The sequence below is a fragment of the Epargyreus clarus genome, unplaced genomic scaffold, assembly GCF_041222505.1.
Source record: "Epargyreus clarus isolate Ecla_fem2 unplaced genomic scaffold, WU_Ecla_fem_2.2 ptg000003l, whole genome shotgun sequence".
Lineage (NCBI taxonomy): Eukaryota > Metazoa > Arthropoda > Insecta > Lepidoptera > Hesperiidae > Epargyreus > Epargyreus clarus.
In genome coordinates, this window is record NW_027332211.1 from 11,062,470 (window position 1) to 11,080,711 (window position 18,242).

Here is an 18,242-nt window from a genome sequence, read left to right on the forward strand (position 1 = left end):
TCTGTGACCGACCTCAAGTAAAGCTCCAATTGTAATTGAAGTTGTTTAAATGAAATATATTTTTATTAGCGATAAGTAACGCAAATCGGAAAGAAAAGCACACTCGCATAATTCAAGATAAAGAAAACTGGAAAGCCACAACAAATTTGTTTTAACCGCGCCAATAACAATAAAAGTTGTAGTAGTGACATCTGGTGGAAAAGTTAGAACTAACTTTTGCAGTAATAAAATTAAGTCGTGTATTAAATTGTACTGTATTTATTTTATTATAGTAAGTTCTGTATATAATATCGTTAAGATTAAAAATACATTTACACAGGTTAATTTCTATATTGTTTTAAAATATAAACTATTCTGGCTTTATAATATGCAAATCGTATTTGATTTCTGAACTGAAATAAAATGTTTTGTTTTGACATCTTTGACATTTTAGATTATTGACAGTTATTGCACATATTGATTGTTTGATTTTATATTATTTTGCAAGCAAATTTAGTTTAAGTGCATAGTGTGCCTGTAAATTTATTTTATTTATTTTTGAAAGTAGGCAGTTTAAGTTATTCAAGATGGATGAAATGCTAGAACTATTTGATAACACCCTAGGTACAGAGCCAGATGATTCCTTCAAATCACTGTACAAGAACTGGGGTAAATTCGGCAACCAGGAGCAAAGGCGGAGTGAAATTCTCAAACAGCAGAAAAGGTTAACTCTTTTATTTTTTATTTTTACCAAACACAAGTTATAAATGTTTTGTTAGAGGAACTACCTGTTGATATTATGATTGTTAATTTTTACGGCAGTTGGAACTACTTTAACTGTGCCGGTCAACCATACGGAATACCGGTTTCGATTTATGAAGTTAAATTATAATTTTACATGTCTCTCTTGTGGATGATTATGTGCCCATCTTACCACCAACTCCGACAGAGAATACCATTGCAGCTTTATTTGTATGTAGTGTGTTCATACTGCCAGTATTGTCGGATTATATTAAGATTTTATGTGTAAATGTGCTTAAAGAAAAATTATGCTGTACTAATCTCATCTCTGATTGGTACAATATAATTGTACAATGTACTTGTACTGTTAGGTATCTATTGTGTTGTCCCTGTAGTTCCGGGACTAGAATAGGGCTATGGTATCCCCTGCCTGTCGTAAGAGGCGACTAAAAGGGGGCTTCCGGGGTTGCGGACGGCAAGAGTGGGAGCTCGAACCGTCCAGCAAGCGATCCCGGGAAGGACGGCGGTATGTGTGGTCGCATACCGTCGTAAACACTAGATGGTGTGGGAGGAGCGAAAACTGCTCCCCCAGGGTAGAGCCCGTTGGGCATCGCGCTTGGAGGGCTCCGGTTGTGTTCCGTTGGAGATCCCGGAGTTCTCCAACAAGCGTTGAGGACGGCCACCGGGGGGGTTTTAGTGCAGTAAAAATCCCACATAACCCGGCGTCGCTCCCACGTCGTCGGGTACCTTTTGAAGGTTTCCCCCCTCGAGAAGAAAAACAAAAAAAGGTATGTATTGTGTGATAGAGCTGTAGCAAACTGTATGTATTCATTACAGTAACATTACTGGTACTCTAGAATCAAATTAAATCATTACTCACATCAGTCATATTTTTCGACGTTGTATCAAGGTCTACTAGCAATTGACAAAACAAGGCGAGATGGAATAAATGACACTAATTCAAGATTTAAACCTATTAAGATAATTATAATAATATACTAACTAAACCAAATACAACCAGGTTCATAATTTCTCGTTACATTTGCAGTACTACGAGTAGTGTTTGAAGACTGATGTAGTGTGTGTAGGACTCATAGTTATATAAGTTAGGTTAAGCTCAGTATTAAGATAGTAACAATAAAGACATCAAACAATTAAGACGCCTCTTCAATACCTAAGAGCCTGCTAGACATTACATGGCGACCCTGCCAGTCCGGTGCGCGTGTGGCGCTGCCACGTTGCACGCGCACCGGGAGGCGTTCAAAATGAAGAATAAATAATAAGAAGAATTAAAAAACAAATTAAAATGAAGATCGAAGATGAAAAAGTAATCTATTATAGAAGAAGAAAAAAAACAACAAGATGAGTAAAATTTGCACCGGAAATTAACGTTGAAGATCACAAAAAAAAACGAAGATGAAGAAAGAAGAAATTCAGTATAAATAAGGAAGTTGAATAAAATAAAGTATGGAAGAAGATCACCCACATCGTCATCGTGAGGAAAAATATTATGGAACTGAAAAATGTCGTCGAGCCCATCAATCGTCATAAAACAGTCATGGAAGAAAAGAGTGAAGTAATTACCAAAAGAAGACTATCTACATCATCAAAGGACACCGGACCAGAAATTTTACTGTGAACGGGGACCAGCCCTTCGGAGAACTCTTGGCGTAAGAAAACGGCACAAAAATCATCGTGACACGAAAAACAACTTAAAGGTTGCGTCATCATATACAACAGGTATAATATGAATCGTATAGTATAAACTAAATTAAAGTAATAAGTTCTCTAAGTCTGTACAAGTATTTAAATTAAATATAAAGTAAATTAATTTCCTGTTACTCGTATACGTAAATTGATTTGATTGTTATTTTTGTATCATTATTATACTTACAGTAATAGTATTAATGTCATTTGTTTAAAGTTAAATTGCGTGTTATTTTATTATTGAATCATATTTGGTAAATTTTGTTTTAGCAATTAAGGTAATGTTGTAATATAACGAGCAAACCAGGTAGCAATACTAGTCTTTTCGTTCTTTGTTCTATATCGCTGACTACCAAAAACGTGTTACGATTCATGTTACCCATCCTTTACGGGAATGGAATGTTCTTGGGTTCGGATTGCAATAATGATGCAATACCGACGCCGTTTCTAATTGCATTACATTCTTAGATATTTGATTCTAGCTTAAACTCATAGACTGTTTTATGTTATTGATTGTTATTTTGTGTATGTAACGAGTACTTAGATAAATAGTAAAGATGATTATGATGATATTAAATATGATTTGAGACTAAAACAAAATGTTATGTTTGGAAACAAAGGAATGGATGAATGTTTACAAATGGATCGTTTGTATGGATTTTTTTTTATGGATTTCTTCTGTAAATTAGTATTTTTGGTAATGATCGAGATTGATCCCTCGAAAATTAAGAAGATACCTAATATACTGATGAAATATATCGATTGTTAGTTAATGTTTATTGTTGGTTAAGGCAGAATATCTTCACGCTGCATGATCTGCAGTCATCTGCGTGCAAGAAGTAGATGGAAAGAAACTGAAAGATGAGTGTTAGGACTATAATGAGAATTGAGAAAAAAATATATATTGAGAAGTATGCCTTTTACATTTTCTTGATCATGTAGTTACGCGAGCCGTATACGTGAAAGAAATGGATCGAAAGGATATTTGAATGTTATAGAGAGAGTTTTAATTATTATAAAGAAACCGTTATCTTGATCATGATGTACGCGAGACGTCTTCGTGAAAGAAATGGAATTATGGAAGGATTATCATAAACTTAATGAAGTTATGTAACGAATAAGAAAGGAAGTGAAATATATGAAATGATCAATAATGTAATAAAGATATGAAGGGATTAATAATATAATAAGAAATATTAAGTAAAAATTATTATAAAAGGTAAAATGTTTGCCTAATTAATTAAATAAAAATATGTGTAATGTAGTACAAGGATTTTACCTACCTACAAATATGACTGATGCTTCGATTTGACTATAGGCCACATGGTTAATTCAAGCAAATGCATAAAGTAGGTATTTACTTTATATGATTATGTGATATGAATATGAATATATGAATGATATGTTCTTATACCTAATTATGAATATAAATGTTACTGGATATGACAAGTGTACACTTAAACTTGAATTTGACTTAAACTTAAATAATTTAATTTTATCTTGAATAAAACCGAACGGATATGACTTTAAACCGGATAAGACAATTGTAACGCGTTTAGAATAAGTATTTTTTAATTAATCTATAAACATAAAATATGAAACATAAGAAAGGCTTTTTTTTCATGTATTTTTTTATATTCAATTATTAGTAAACGTTAATTAATATTATACATAAGATTTTTATGTATATTCTTTTTATTTTTTTAAAGAGGCCTTAACGTGCATTACACCTACCAAATTTGTGGTAAAAATAAAATATTTATAAATAAAATTTTATTTAAAATAACCCCCGGAGGTGTAGTGTGTGTAGGACTCATAGTTATATAAGTTAGGTTAAGCTCAGTATTAAGATAGTAACAATAAAGACATCAAACAATTAAGAGGCCTCTTCAATACCTAAGAGCCTGCTAGACATTACACTGAAAACCTGTTAAGACTAAGTGATTTATACACAATTTACATCTGTAGAATCATAATATTCATATATTCACATGCTTAATATTTTAGTTGTATGTACATTCTGCAAGCTTAAACACGAACAGTTGGCTGTATCTAGTTCACATAAAGCCTACCTCCATCTCAGTATTTTATAAACATTTTGCAATCTTAACATTACAGCTTTGCTATGGAACAATTTTAAGGAAAACATGTTTTATTTGTTTACCTGCTTAGAGGATAGCAAATGCTACCTCTGCTCTCGATATTTAGAAACCAATGCTAGATCACCGAATTTGACATATTTGACTTTTTTTATATTGGAGCCTAACAATAAAGCAGGAGTGCTACCTGACGAAAAGTCGTCAACGTTGCCAATCAACATTTGTAACACCAGAGGAGTAGCCAATGTCGGCTTAAAAAACCTTAATTAATTTAACATTCCAAGTTTGATTCATAACTTTAGAAAGGTAGGCTACAACTAAAACAGATTATAAAAATTGTATCACTTAAGGCTTTTTAAGGATTCCATAGAAGATATGGTTATATTAGTCTATTCTGGGTTCAACGTCAAGTTGACTTACACAAATAATACAATGCAATTAATCCACAAATAATAAACTTATATTTTTTGATTGCAGTAACCGAAGAAACAACCTGGATAGCTGTAGAGGTATTCTCAATTTGATGGAAACTGCTCGTGAGAAAGATGGGATTTTTAAAAGACCTTATCAAGTATGGAATCTACTGCAATTTACATATATTGATTGATGTTTTTGGTTTTTTTTTGTTTATTTATTATTTTTGTAAACCTCAACCTAGGGGCTTTAAGGGTGAACTTAATGCCTAATGGCATTCACTGCTAGTGATCCTGGCAGTAGTAAAATGTGGTTTAATTAATATTTTAACAACGAGGATAACAACGAGGAGTCAGTGCATATGCTACAAAAAGAGCATTCTATTTTCCTATTTATCAAATACAAAACATGCTTAAGTATGTTTCAGGTGGTATGCATTCTATTTGTGTAAGTTGTAATTAAAAATGATCTCAGGTGTGTGTCGGAATATATGGTGGTAGTTCATAATGGTACTGATTATTAAATATTTTTTTCAATATGCTGTACTTTGTGATTTCTATTCATCATCGTCTGTAATGAACCAAATAGGTTTGGAGTTACCTGAGGTCTGTTTTTTAGTTGCTATATCTGATGATTAGGTTGGAATATCTCCCTTTTTTCTTACCACACTCTTTGTAACACAAAGCACTGTTTTAGGCCCTGTTCACATATTCAGATGAGGTACAGGACAGTCAATATTGACATGAAAAATCTGAAGCAGCAGAAAGTTATTGGCTCAAACCCATTTATTAGAACCCTCTAATCAGTATCAGCATGTGTGGTCTTAAGACATTCATGAAAGACTCAATGAGTAAGAATAAGAGAATTTCCATTTAATCTTTTTTAAATTGTATTTCAGGGCTCATACAAGCCCAATGTCTATGTGCCAGGGTTCACCAAAGCATCAACAAAGTTTCAAGACATCCTCATGCTTTCCGAATGGTTGATTGAGAAGCCGGAAGACTTCAGTACATCTTGGTATGTGACGCCGTGCCCCAAAGGAACACGGGTGCTTGTTATTGCTTGTAATGTAAGTATCTTGAAGTACCTAACTTTTTAATTTAATTTTAAGAGTATAAAATACAAAAAAACGATGAATTAAAAGCAAATGTTCCGGATATATTTACAAGAAAGTTACAAAAACAGCATTTTGCAATCTGTGGTTGATAATTTGGACGCCCATAATTTGGATGCCTGAGTGGCGAAGTTTAAACAATATGTTATCTTAAGTGACAAGATGGTAACATCGCAACTATTGCTCAGGCTATACTAACCAATGAGTGATCCACTAACCTACCTATGACTAAGTAAATTATTGTTATTAAAAAAATCTATTTACTTTTAGGGTAATACAAAATGCTACACAAAGTTTGGTCAGTTTCTGTTTGCAACCTCCACAATGCTTCCCGGGGGTAATCATCAGGAAAGTCGCAATAAGTGCTCAGCACTGGACTGTTTTTATGTTCAGGATTGTAAAACCATGTATGTCTTGGATGTGCTTTCCTGGAATAACCATGTAATGGCTGATGGGGAGGTAAGTAACACCTTTTATATTTGGTTTGTAATTGTTGATAATATATTAATTGTTAAGTCGCCAATTTATTGGTTCTATATCATTTTTTATAAGAACTGTTATGAAATAAAAACAGCTTTGTTTAAGAAATACTTTATATGAATAAATAAGTAAATAATACAAGGTACTAAAGTGTAGTCCGCGTAAAACTGATTGTCCGCTCTGAATATAGAAATGAATCGCGTCGCCATAGTAAATTGTATGACTACAGCTGCTCGCACCAACTTTAGAGCGGACTAGCAATTTGGTGCGGACTATACCTATTTTATTGCATGACTTTTGGTATTTAAATATAATAACTTTATTATTACAAGGCTGTCTAGTATGTTCAAGCAAAAATCTCATTACAGATGGAGTTTCGCAACTTCTGGTTGAAAACAAAGTTTAATGAAGAGCCAGCCCTGAAGAAACTCACTAAGAGAAATAAACTTATCTTCAACTTACTACCAATGGTACCTTGCAACTACGAGTCTCTCCAAGAGTAAGTTATAGTATTTACTTATCTTTATGTAACTTAGAATTTAATTCGAATTTCATGATGTTCAAAGCCCAGCTATACTGGCTAAGTGTGGGGTGAAAAACTGCAAAATGTATTCATAATTATGTATTTTTTTACAATGTTTCCTAAATTTTCATGTAATTTTCAAAATTTACAAGTTATTAGTAAAGTATGATAACTTAAAAAAAATATTACAATTTATGCTAACTTAACTATATAGTTATACAAAATTTAAAAAATATATTTTACAACCTAGATAATGTAGTAGAATAGTTCAATATGATTAAGTTTAATGATTGTATATAATATAAGGTTTTTTTACTTGTAGGTTTATGATGACATACCCACCACTCCTATTGGCCAAATTAGATGGGCTGTTGTTCTACCACAAAGAAGGTCACTATGTGCCCGGGCAGACTCCACTTGTCGGATGGCTGTTTCCTTTCATGGTGCCCGAAGTGCTTGGCTCGGGTAAGTGAATCTAAAGTACTTAATTTAAAACAAAATAACACGCGCTGTACCTTATTTACTTTTACCTACCTTTTAATAACTTGTTCGTAAATATTTTTGAGGCTACACACACGCACGTTAGACTGACAAAGTAAACGAAAAAATCTTAGAAAGGTCTTAATCTGTAAATCGCAATATTATAATAAATAATGTCGTCTGTAAAATAGACAAAAAACCTTATTCCATTTCATTAACACAGGAAATAATCTAGATAAGTTTAATGAAGTTTTAAAATTGGCCATTAATTTGCAACTACAGACAGACATTTCATTTCATTTCTTTGTATAACTTAATGATAAACTGTGGATTCTGTTGCATTTTTTAAAGGAAGAATTCTTTAATACATTAAGGGAAGCTATTAACAGTTTAATTTACGAAAATTTTATATTAGATCAAAAATGTTGTTATAGATATATCCATACATGAGTCATATGCAGCTGGGAAACCGAAAAATTATGTTGATCAAGCGACGTACATTCAAAATTTTGAAGAAAAAGCCAGGAAGAAGAAATCGTTCGGGAGAAATAGGGTTAGTATATTTTTTATAAAAGAAATATTTAACTGACTAAGAGACAATCTACTGTTAAAACTGGTATGTTTACTGGAATTAGTACTAACGTTCCTTAAACAACATAGCTATGTAAGAAATATCCTAGTGAGACTTAATAGAAATATATTAATAGAAGATGTAGAATTTTAGATGATATGTAGGTATAGAAAACATGATAAAGCACAAGATGGTATTCAAAAAGGTCCCCTGGATAACACACGCAACACATTTTCAAAATTTTTCAACAACTTTACTTTTTTGTCTAACTGAGAATTCAAGTATTTAAGAACATAGAAATTAAAAGGCAAAGTTACTATGTTGTTATATCATATTGATAGCTTTATTTTTATTATTACAGAGAGGAAGGAGTGAAAGCAAATCGGAGTCTACTATGGAGGCTGAAGATTGTCCAGATGGCGCTAAGGGCAATGAGAATGAGACTGTTGCTATGGATGCGGTATGTTCTAAAGATATTATTTTATCATCTATACAATATGTAATACGAATGTAAGCTTGGTGTTTCTGTATATCAAATATATTTCCAAATTAGGATAACTGGTAATAGGTAATAGCAATTTCTATCATTTTTAGATTTTTTGTCTGTCTGTCTGTGCTTGAAATTGGGTCTAAACAAAAGCACTAAATTAAATTCAATTAATTAAAAATATATTCGTGGTCCGTATCCGTTTAATTAACATTTAATATTTATTTCATTCAAATTGATTGACTCTATTAAAAGTTACAATTCAAAATCAAAAGTAATTCTAACATTGCGCGACGTGTATGTGGAACGGAGAAGTTATATATTGAATAAAGTCGCAAGCACAGCTCGTTTACCATATAACATTTACTTCATAAGCAACAGGAAACTAATTGCTAGTATTTGTTACAGAATACAAATGGCGATAACAAAGAACCACAGGAGAATGAGCCTGAAGCTAAAATGGAGGCAGAACAATGTCCACAATTGCCACACGTTGATACCATTTTAGAAGCTGAAACTATAGCATCACAAGCCATGAAGAATAACGAAGGGAGTGCGACAATGGAGGCGGGGAACGGTGCAAACGAAGTAACGCCCGAAATTCCTCTCGTTAATCCTTACAGCCTTTTCAGCGATAATGACACCGTAAAAGTCCAGGCGCCGATTTACAAGTACTATACTTATTTTTAATAACCTATTTTCAACAAACTAATATCTCCGTCATTACCATCACGTATATCATTTTCTTCTAACTCATATTTTAATGTATACGAAATTACAGATTAACAAAATATTTATTATCAACCATTTACAAGTTTGGGAAATTGATTATTATATGAAACTTTATATATTATATATATACATATTACTGATATTTTAACATTATGACGTATACATCTCTAACTAGATCTATTTTATATGTGTGTTTTAAATCTCTATCTAGTCTTTTCTATCGTGGTATTTACCATGGTTATAAATGTGTAGCTATTTGTCTTAGTATTAAGGAATCAGGGTCAAAGTCCGTAATGAAAGCGGTTATTTTTTAATCATTTGGAGATTCTAGATAAAAAAATAAAGTCGTCAACATTGAGGCTTACTTTAAGTAAGTTATTATAGGATTAACAAATTGAAGTGATCAAATATTGCTTTAAAAGGAGAAAATCTTTGATCCCAGATATAGATTATTGTAGATATAAATGTTATTATTCGAACGTTTAACTGAATTCTATTTCAGTAATCATTTTGATGATATTTTAGTCAATTTTAGAGCTACATCTGTGATGTTCTGGTTGTTGTAAATTTATGATATTAATTCCAAAATTATGGCCAAGGGGTAGACATTTCTTAAAGATTTGTCAAAAATGTTTGGAAAACCTTACCGAATTATATGTGAGCTTTAATGATGATTGATTTATGAACGAATTATAATTATGTATATATTTATAAAAATCATTTTTTTTAATGTAAGACTATTTAAAAAAAATAGTATCATATGTTTAAATTTGTAGTTTCGTTAAAAAAAATAGTATCTCATGTTTAATTTGTAGCCTTTAAGACCAATTTGTTGATATTCATTTATTATAAATGTGACTATTCGAATTTGGTAACTTATTTGTAAAGAACTACTGAATATCTAAAAAGTCACATCATATTCAGGCTTAATTATTTTATGTACAAAACCTTTTATTGAACCAATTAGAACAAATAAGTTGTGTCTATGGCAGGGCGTAACTACAATTTAAATCTATGTATATTTTAATTAATTTATTTTCGCTTAGCGCTTTGTTCCTTAAAACTAATTGGTGATAAGTATTGTATCGCTTGGCGAATATATAGGAACCAGTGTGCTGTTATTCATGATATGATCATGTTCAAAATTATATAATAGTTAAATTAAACATTTTAGGTGCTCAAAGAGTGGCGTAGTGTAGTGGAGTGGTAGTTTATGTATATTATTTAGTTTATTTTTAATTTTTTGTTCCTTTTTGTCTTTTTTACGATCTTCCATGGTATACAGAGGCGTTTGTTTATGCACTGACGAAAGTCTCCTTCCAATTTTTACAAGATGTTTTCGCTATGACTATAGCAAGATTGTCCTGCGTAGCTTTGCGCGTTCCTACTTGCTTGCGGTATTACGGTCTAATGTATAATTTAATGCAAGGTATATAAGCGTATAGTTTCCTACTATTAAGCTTTTGCGATAATCTTATAGACGTATATAAAGCTCACTTGTTGATTATTTTTATCTGTGGCTTGAATTTGTAAGTCACTACCTTACATCGCTCGCGGCTTCGCCCGCGTACGTTCGACTTTTTTAGTTTCAATATTTTCATTTACATGAGATATCATATACTTTTGTTGTTTTTATATGTACTTAAGAGAATATCTTCAGACCATATTTCGGTATCAAAAGTATGGGTATTCATCTCCATTGTGGCCAACGTAGCTTTCTATGTATTTTGAAATCTTGGTGTTTAGATTTAAGTGTATGGTAGACTTATGTGGTATATGTATGTTATCACGTCATCGATATGTGATGGTTACCAAAATGGTATTCAGGTGTCGCTTAAATCTTTTATAGATCTGTTTTGTTGAAGTTTTGTGGTTGACGAGATGTTTCAAGCATTGGTTTTTTAATGGTTTCCATTGTATTGTATTTTGAATCTCTTATTTATCTCATATCAATTTTCTATACTGTCAATCTTGTTAAAAGTTCTCTATTAATTCTTATATTGGTTAAATTCTGTTTCTTTTCGTATAATTGGGTCTTGATCGACTTTGATTGCTAGTCAACTAATTGAAGGGTTTTATAGAAGTGGCATCTTATTCTAGTCAGTCTAGTGTAGTATTAACTCAATACAAATGTATTTCTGGCATAAAAGTTTGCTGTGTCTATGGACAATATTATATAGTTCGTCGTTTTACCTATCATAGTAGATTACATGTCATGCTGATATGAAAGTTATCTCACCTGAGACTGGGCCGAAAGAACCTGGGTTCACTACACCCAATCTTTCTGGAATATACGATTGTTTTAAGCTGTTAGTAAGGATAGGTTAGTTCCGCAGTATAAAACACGACCCTGTTCCGGGCTTGTTATAAGGTTGACATACGAAGGTATGTCCAGTTTTTATCAGAGCGATGTAACATGATCGTTATCGTACAGTTTTTGCGCAGCCGCAAAGTGGATTTGTATGGTGGTGTCGAGGTGTTTCTTAAGCTTCGATTGGTGTCAGCATATTTAGGAAATGTTAAGAACTCATTGGCGTTGTAGGCGTAGGCGTAGTTAAGGAGGAGGGGGTTCCCACAACTTGGGCATAACTGATGTCAGCGATTAAGAAACGGGAGAACTAGAAAGGGTTTTCAGAATGAATGATCCTCATGTGTGAATTGTCTTTTGTCGCCCATGCTAAGGAGAGTGGGATCCCGACTCTATGTTCAATTGAATAGGAATAAGTGGACAAGTGCAGGATATTCATCAGGGTAGAGTAAAAGTAAGAGTAAGTTGTGAAATTGTAGGTATGAAGTTTTATTCAACGTTCAGGGTAGGACGACAGGTGATTTAAATCATCAGGGTTATAGATGAAGTAGGTAGATAGGTGAGTTTGAATATAACGAAAATTGCGGAGGGTAAGGTTTTTCGAGGTCATTCTTTGGCACGCTGTACAGCTCAAAAAGCTGTGGTGTCCTTGGATTCGTCTTAATTGTGGAAGTGACGTAGTCGATAGAGAATTTTTGTTTTTACAAAAATTTCTAGTTGTATACGTGTAAGAATAATGGTTGTTTTTGGTTGTGGGGTGTATTTTTTGTTTAATGGGTGTTTTTACTCATTACTTTCTTTGCCGGCCTTGAAGGTGTAGAATGGTTTCTTCTGAAGATTCTTCAAGGAGTGTTGTTTAAAATTGACAATGCAGTGGCGATTCTTCTTCTTTTCAAATATTTATATTTAGACAATTATTAAATTATAATACTCGTTATATTTACGATAGGAAGTTATTTTTATTATTATTTATTTTCATTTAACATTTTATTTTTTTTATTTCTTGAGATGCATGTCAAATTTATTTTATTAATGTTTCTTTTCTTTTATTACAGGTAACCGAAAATACCGTGAAGGTTTTCTTTTCGTATTTTGAGAATAAGTGAACGTTATTCCTAGTCTACGCTTAATATATCTTATTAGGCAGACACCTGTATATATACGATGCACAACGGATGTGTATGTATATACAATACACATTATGTTTTGCATACGTACGTAATACGAAGAACACTATGTATATATCGCACCCCCGGTGCAACAGTGTCACTTATGCAAAAATGTAGTTTTTCAGGAGAAGCATTTAAAACTTTGACACCTCACACAACAATGACTTTATAAGATATAGATAAGAATAATAACTCATACTACAACGTCGACTTTTAACTTTACTCTTGGATATATAATGACCCCTTAATATTGTAAACAATATACTATACAATTATTTAAACTTTTTCACCCCCTCAAAAGTGACGTTGTGGCTCTAACGAACAATTGTAACTGTAGTTATGTCATACCATTGTCATACTAAGGTAAAAAGAAAACATGAACAAATTGTTATATAGTTTTATTTTAGATCAGAAATATAGACTGTTATTAACGAAAGAAAAAGATCAACATTCTTCAAAATAAACATAACATACTTTGTACTTCTCAACATTTCTACATAGTGTACTAAAAAAAAAACAAGAAATGTAATGTAATGAAAATAGTAACTAGGTTAAAACTTAAGTTAATATTTATTATAATTAAAACTAACTTTGGGCTCAGTACCAATGCTTCTAGATCTAGTAACTACCTATCTGAATTCTAAGTTTAATCAGACTTGTGATATCACAACGACTTAATCACCTATGTATTTAATCATTCTTATTAGCGTAGTAATTAGGAATCTGTTACTAATTGTTCAAAACAATTAACATCAAGTATACATAAATTTGTAACATAAAGTAATTGAAATTTTTCTCTGAGAATCAACACGTATTATAAAGTATAATAAAATTAAATGAGATCTCTAAAGAACTTTGCATAGTATCTTGGTACTATGTTTGTCGCTATCAAACTCAAAAGGTCGCGCTTCTTGCGATCTGTAATAGCAATTTTCGATGTATACGCTGGTTTTAAAGCGATCTCCTTAATGCTTGCAACATTGCCCTGACCTCGACGTAAGTTATTCCTTTTAGGTTCTATTATAGCTTTGGCCTCTTCCCAGTTTTCAGTCTTGTAGGTTGTTCGATATTGATAATTAGCGCAATTTTTAATAAACTTAACACTCATGATCTCACTAATTTTAATTGCATCGCCGTTAATATTTTTGTTCACGTTAAAGTTTATGTTTTCCGTCAAAGCCTTAAGATCTACGAAATCACTGTAGTTCATTTCTCTCACCAAAAATGGTTTCCCTGTCTTCTTCGCACCACGTATTATGGATATGTATTGTTCAGGAATATATATGGGCCCAGATTTTTTGGCTCTAGTTATGGCTTTTTCGATTACAGAATGTGCAGTGTCGCCTTCGTTTTGTGTGTGCCCGCGTATCAAGAAGTTGTGTTGTATGAAATTTATGTTTAATTTTGTTAGTGCAAAATAGTACATGGCAAATACGAATCGATTTTTATTCTGTCCGCAGCAATTATCAGAATAAAAAATTTAGGTCACAGCCAGGATATTTAGTAGCAACTTCTGTCAACTATGAGAGTACACACAAGATCCTATTTCTATAGAGCCCCTGTTGCCTAAGCCTTCATGCCAAAAATAACATGTAGTTTCTCGACATTTTGCATTCGAAATAGTAAAGTTGTAGCAATTTAGCCTAGATTTATAAAAAAAAGCCGATGAATTTCCTACAGGGCATGGCAAGACAGCTTGTAAGTCGTAAGTACATACGATCTTTGTGCTTTGGGAATTATGACTTTCTTTCATGTCTTTATCTTTTTCAATTCTAGTCAAACTCTTTTCTTCTTGGTGAGCCTTGTAGCTGGCGTATAATTTTACTTTTTCTTGTTCTGGAGCATTTTCGTATGCAACGCATTGGTCACAAAGATCTTTCTTCGGTCTAAAAAAGCCAATATTAAAATCGTGATTAAAAATGCGTTGATAGGCGTCGTAATTAACAGCAGGCTTATTATTTTGGTATTGTACTTCCGTATAGTTTCTGTGTAATTCTGCAATAGTCAAGCCACCATCAATAAAAAGTCTACTTGTGTTTGCCCTCAGATAATGGCTTTCTACTTTCGGAATAGATTCGATATGGTCTTTCACGGCTTTTATCATTTCATTGTCCAATTTGCAATGCTTTCCGTGTTTGCCTCGGTGGTCTTCAGGAATTATTCCGTCATTCAGTTTTTAGCATCAATGACAGTTCGTATCGTTCTTGGTGAAATGCCCAAGGTGTTGATTAAAAATGTTTTGCAAACCCAGACTGAATTACCGTCATTAAGTAAATAAAATGCAGAGTTACCTTGTCTTGGGTACCGACGATACGTTTTAATACGCCGGCTTGCAATTTCCAGTGGTCTGATGCAGGAATTCAAAAAATCACGATGTCTTTCTACACTGCCTAGCCCCCAATAAGAATTGAATATTTCAATCCTTTTTTCTTGGCTAAAATTTGACGAACAAGCCAGCCGGCACTTTTCTGAACAACAAGGACCAATTTTTCGAGCCTGAACAGTTTTGCCAGTCTTAAGTGATCGATATTCATTACCGGAATTCCTTAACTTTTTTGCTATATTTTTTTTCCAGCTGTGAGGATTACGAGTACGCTTTCTTCCTTTGTTTTTTGGTGGTGATGTTGGTTCTTGATCATCAACAGCCTCATTCTCAGAGCTACTATCACTAGATGAACTACTTGAACTGGAGGAACTATTTGAGGATGAACACGAACTAGATGAGGGCTTGAAATCGTCACCTGAATCAGTACCAGAGAAGTCACCAGTTGGATATCCAGATTCCTGTTCTTCTGTAGAAGTTTCGTCAATAACAGTACTATTAGATGGGGAGTTTAAAGTTGGTAAAAGAGAGCTACTGCCAGCTTGATTGATAGGAGGTGGAACTGAAGTTTTGATGGGTTCATTTCTTTCAATGGGTGATGTTGGGCGGTTGTTGTCAAATACAGCATTACTAGATGGAGAGCGTAGAGTTGGTAAAAGAGAGCTACTGCCATCTTGATTGATATGAGAAGGTGGAACTGAAGATTCGATGGATTCGATACTTTCAGTGGGTGACGTTGGACGGGTCAGTAATACCAGTTTTTTTCCCCGAGACAGCATTTTTGTTTCATTCAAAAAACAACTAAAACAAAGAAAAAACAATCGTAATAAATAATTTTTTTCATTGATTTGTGTGGCACATTTATTTAAAAACGCAAAGATTGGGGAATCAACGTCATTTATCAACAAAGGTCATTGTAGCACAAAAAGAAACTTTCAAAAATATTTAAATATTGGAGATATAACGTCACAACTGTATCTTAGGTCATTATTGCTCCAAAATAAAAAAAGAATTATGTCTCAATTACCTTAGTAACAGTGTAGCTCCATAACACGTTAACGTTAGCGGGGGGACCGCGCACAACTGACCGATGAAACGATGTTGCTCCAAGCGACGCCGTGATTCGCGCCAAAACCATAATGACACTCACGCCCTCATACGGAAACTATGCGTACTACAAAAGTAACGTTATCGCACCGAGTAGAGAGGTGCTTTAGGACAATTACTACATAATTAACTCATTTTTGCATTTTTTACAAAAGTGACAGTGTTGCACCGGGGGTGCGATATGTTAACCTGCTTATTCATGAGTGCTTGGTACCTTGGTAAAGTTTTGACATAGCTCTAAACATTGTAATTCTATAGAAAATCTAGCAAGCATTTATAGATAAGAGGGTAACATTTCGATGGAATCGTTACCAGTGTCAAAATATGTGAAAAAATAAATGAGATTGTCTCACAATCACAAATGTTTTATTTCATAACCTTTCCTCGATATATAAATTAAGAAAAACGTATGATTAGATAGAATAGGATGGAAAATTATTTGTTCTAAAGACTTGATCACATAAATAATTAATTTGTAGTTATTTATTATTACAAAATTTTAATTTGACAAAATAGGATTTAGTCATTAGTAGTAAGCGGTCATTGTCACAGGTACATCTGTAACTCCAAGGGGAGCTGGAAGTCTATTAGATTTCGGGTACTACTAGTTATCTCGTGAAGCAGTTCAGCGTTTCTGTGAAAAAGCGACCATCCTGGTCGTCAAAACTGGCTACGCATTTGTGACCGTCACTAAGCGAGGACGGTCCGTATCCCCTAAGCACCCCGCTTCCCCCCATTATAAACAACCTATTTCTGTAGCATAACAGTGTTAAACACTACTGGATTTGAAGGTATTCCAATCTAGTCCTTAGGGTTAGGAACTGTGGCTGACCTCCTGTCTAATCTAATCTGGAGCTGGTAACAGATGCCAAGGGGTTCCAGTCTCAACTTAGTCAACTTACTATCACATGATCTGCTCGTTTGGTACCTACTTCTATATTATAACAAAAAAAACAGTTACAATTTCATCTTATGTACTGTGCGCCACCATATCTACCCTAATAGGCACGCACGTAAATTATTGAAAATAAAATTAATATGAATATGACTTATGAGACGTTATAAGCATAGATACTGAATAGGCACTATGAGAGACTATAATCGTATTTATTACTGCCAAGCAAAATGGGCAATAAAAACTGATTGTTTACAAACCATAACTCGGATGACCCTACCCTGTGTGTTTACTTACCCCGTCCGCTACCCCGGCGTAATATTAAATACCCCATAAAATAATTATTGTACGCAAGGATCTAGGGACTATCTACACACGCTTTCGGTAGATATTTTTCGACTTTATGGGTCTTTTAGTATTCTTCTACGACCTCAGATTTCATTTAAGACGAATAGGTATAAAATATATTCTCGGTCAGTATTTCTAGTAAGTAATACCTACCTTAGATAAAGGGAAAAATTAGTCACGTCACGTAAGTAGTTAGTGTAGTGACTCCTTTTTATGTAATACCTACTCTGACTATACTACCAGACTACCTATATACCTACCTAGAACTACGCATAAATTGAGAAATAAGTTTTGTTTGTTTTTTTTTCAAAGTATCAGTTATAGGTTAATTCTATCAATGTATACACAATAACATATACATAAATAGATTACGTACCTAGTTTTGTGGTGCTTTTCATCCCCCTTAATAACAAAAATTCGAAGCTTTACAAAAATCTTCAAGAAAGTCAGTGTGCAGTATCTAGTACACTGCGCTAGTACTAGTACCTACCTACTCTACCGCCGCATCCAAATCTACATAATTGTGTGTTATTTGAAATTCGGTTATTTTGTGAATGGTTCTTGCCAAAATGTGAACCAGGTAATAGCAGCCTACTGTTACAGCCTTATATTTTGTATTTCGGACTCAGGTGTGGATTGAAATTCATTTCCCCCTGAAAGCTATCACCATTTACAATTTTGTAGGCACTCACGTAGCGTGTCGTTCGCAATTTTTGTTTTCGCATGAATTCTTTTACTTTCACTCATGAATAATACGGCTTCTCT

At 33.3% G+C, this 18,242-nt stretch overlaps 2 protein-coding genes and 1 long non-coding RNA gene across 4 annotated transcripts; 2 read left to right on the forward strand and 1 right to left on the reverse strand.

The window, feature by feature from the left end:
* Positions 1–428: 428 nt before the first annotated feature.
* Snup (snurportin-1) lies at positions 429–12,874 on the forward strand. 2 transcript variants are annotated; one of them, XM_073088518.1, is made up of 10 exons: positions 429–703; positions 5,004–5,097; positions 5,839–6,009; positions 6,325–6,513; positions 6,903–7,033; positions 7,380–7,522; positions 7,972–8,090; positions 8,470–8,568; positions 9,004–9,183; positions 12,691–12,874. In XM_073088518.1, exons 1-10 carry the CDS (start codon positions 567–569, stop codon positions 12,739–12,741), a joined length of 1,314 nt encoding a protein of 437 aa, XP_072944619.1. In that variant the 5' UTR covers positions 429–566; the 3' UTR covers positions 12,742–12,874. The 2 variants fall into 2 exon arrangements, with proteins under 2 accessions (XP_072944619.1, XP_072944611.1); XM_073088510.1 differs by having other exon boundaries at positions 430–703; positions 9,004–9,266.
* LOC140753765 (uncharacterized) lies at positions 710–1,878 on the forward strand. Its single transcript, XR_012103599.1, has 2 exons — positions 710–1,091; positions 1,509–1,878. It is a non-coding gene; the product is annotated as an uncharacterized LOC140753765 (long non-coding RNA).
* Positions 12,875–12,879: 5 nt separating the features above from the next.
* Positions 12,880–16,420, reverse strand: LOC140753756 (uncharacterized). The gene is made up of 2 exons (XM_073088529.1): positions 16,155–16,420; positions 12,880–15,928 (listed from the first exon to the last, which is right to left on the reverse strand). The coding sequence occupies exon 2, from the start codon at positions 15,904–15,906 to the stop codon at positions 14,974–14,976; it is 933 nt and encodes a 310-aa protein (XP_072944630.1). The 5' UTR covers positions 15,907–15,928; positions 16,155–16,420; the 3' UTR covers positions 12,880–14,973.
* Positions 16,421–18,242: the final 1,822 nt, after the last annotated feature.

What these genes read in the sequence shown, in the direction of transcription:
- LOC140753756 (XM_073088529.1), bottom strand. Translation starts at nt 15,906, where the DNA reads ATGCTGTCTCGGGGAAAAAAACTGGTATTACTGACCCGTCCAACGTCA.
- Snup (XM_073088510.1), top strand. Translation starts at nt 567, where the DNA reads ATGGATGAAATGCTAGAACTATTTGATAACACCCTAGGTACAGAGCCA. An exon ending in GCCCGAAGTGCTTGGCTCGG is followed by an intron (nt 7,523 to 7,971) that starts GTAAGTGAATCT and finishes ATGTTGTTATAG; the next exon opens with ATATATCCATACATGAGTCA. An exon ending in AGACTGTTGCTATGGATGCG is followed by an intron (nt 8,569 to 9,003) that starts GTATGTTCTAAA and finishes TATTTGTTACAG; the next exon opens with AATACAAATGGCGATAACAA.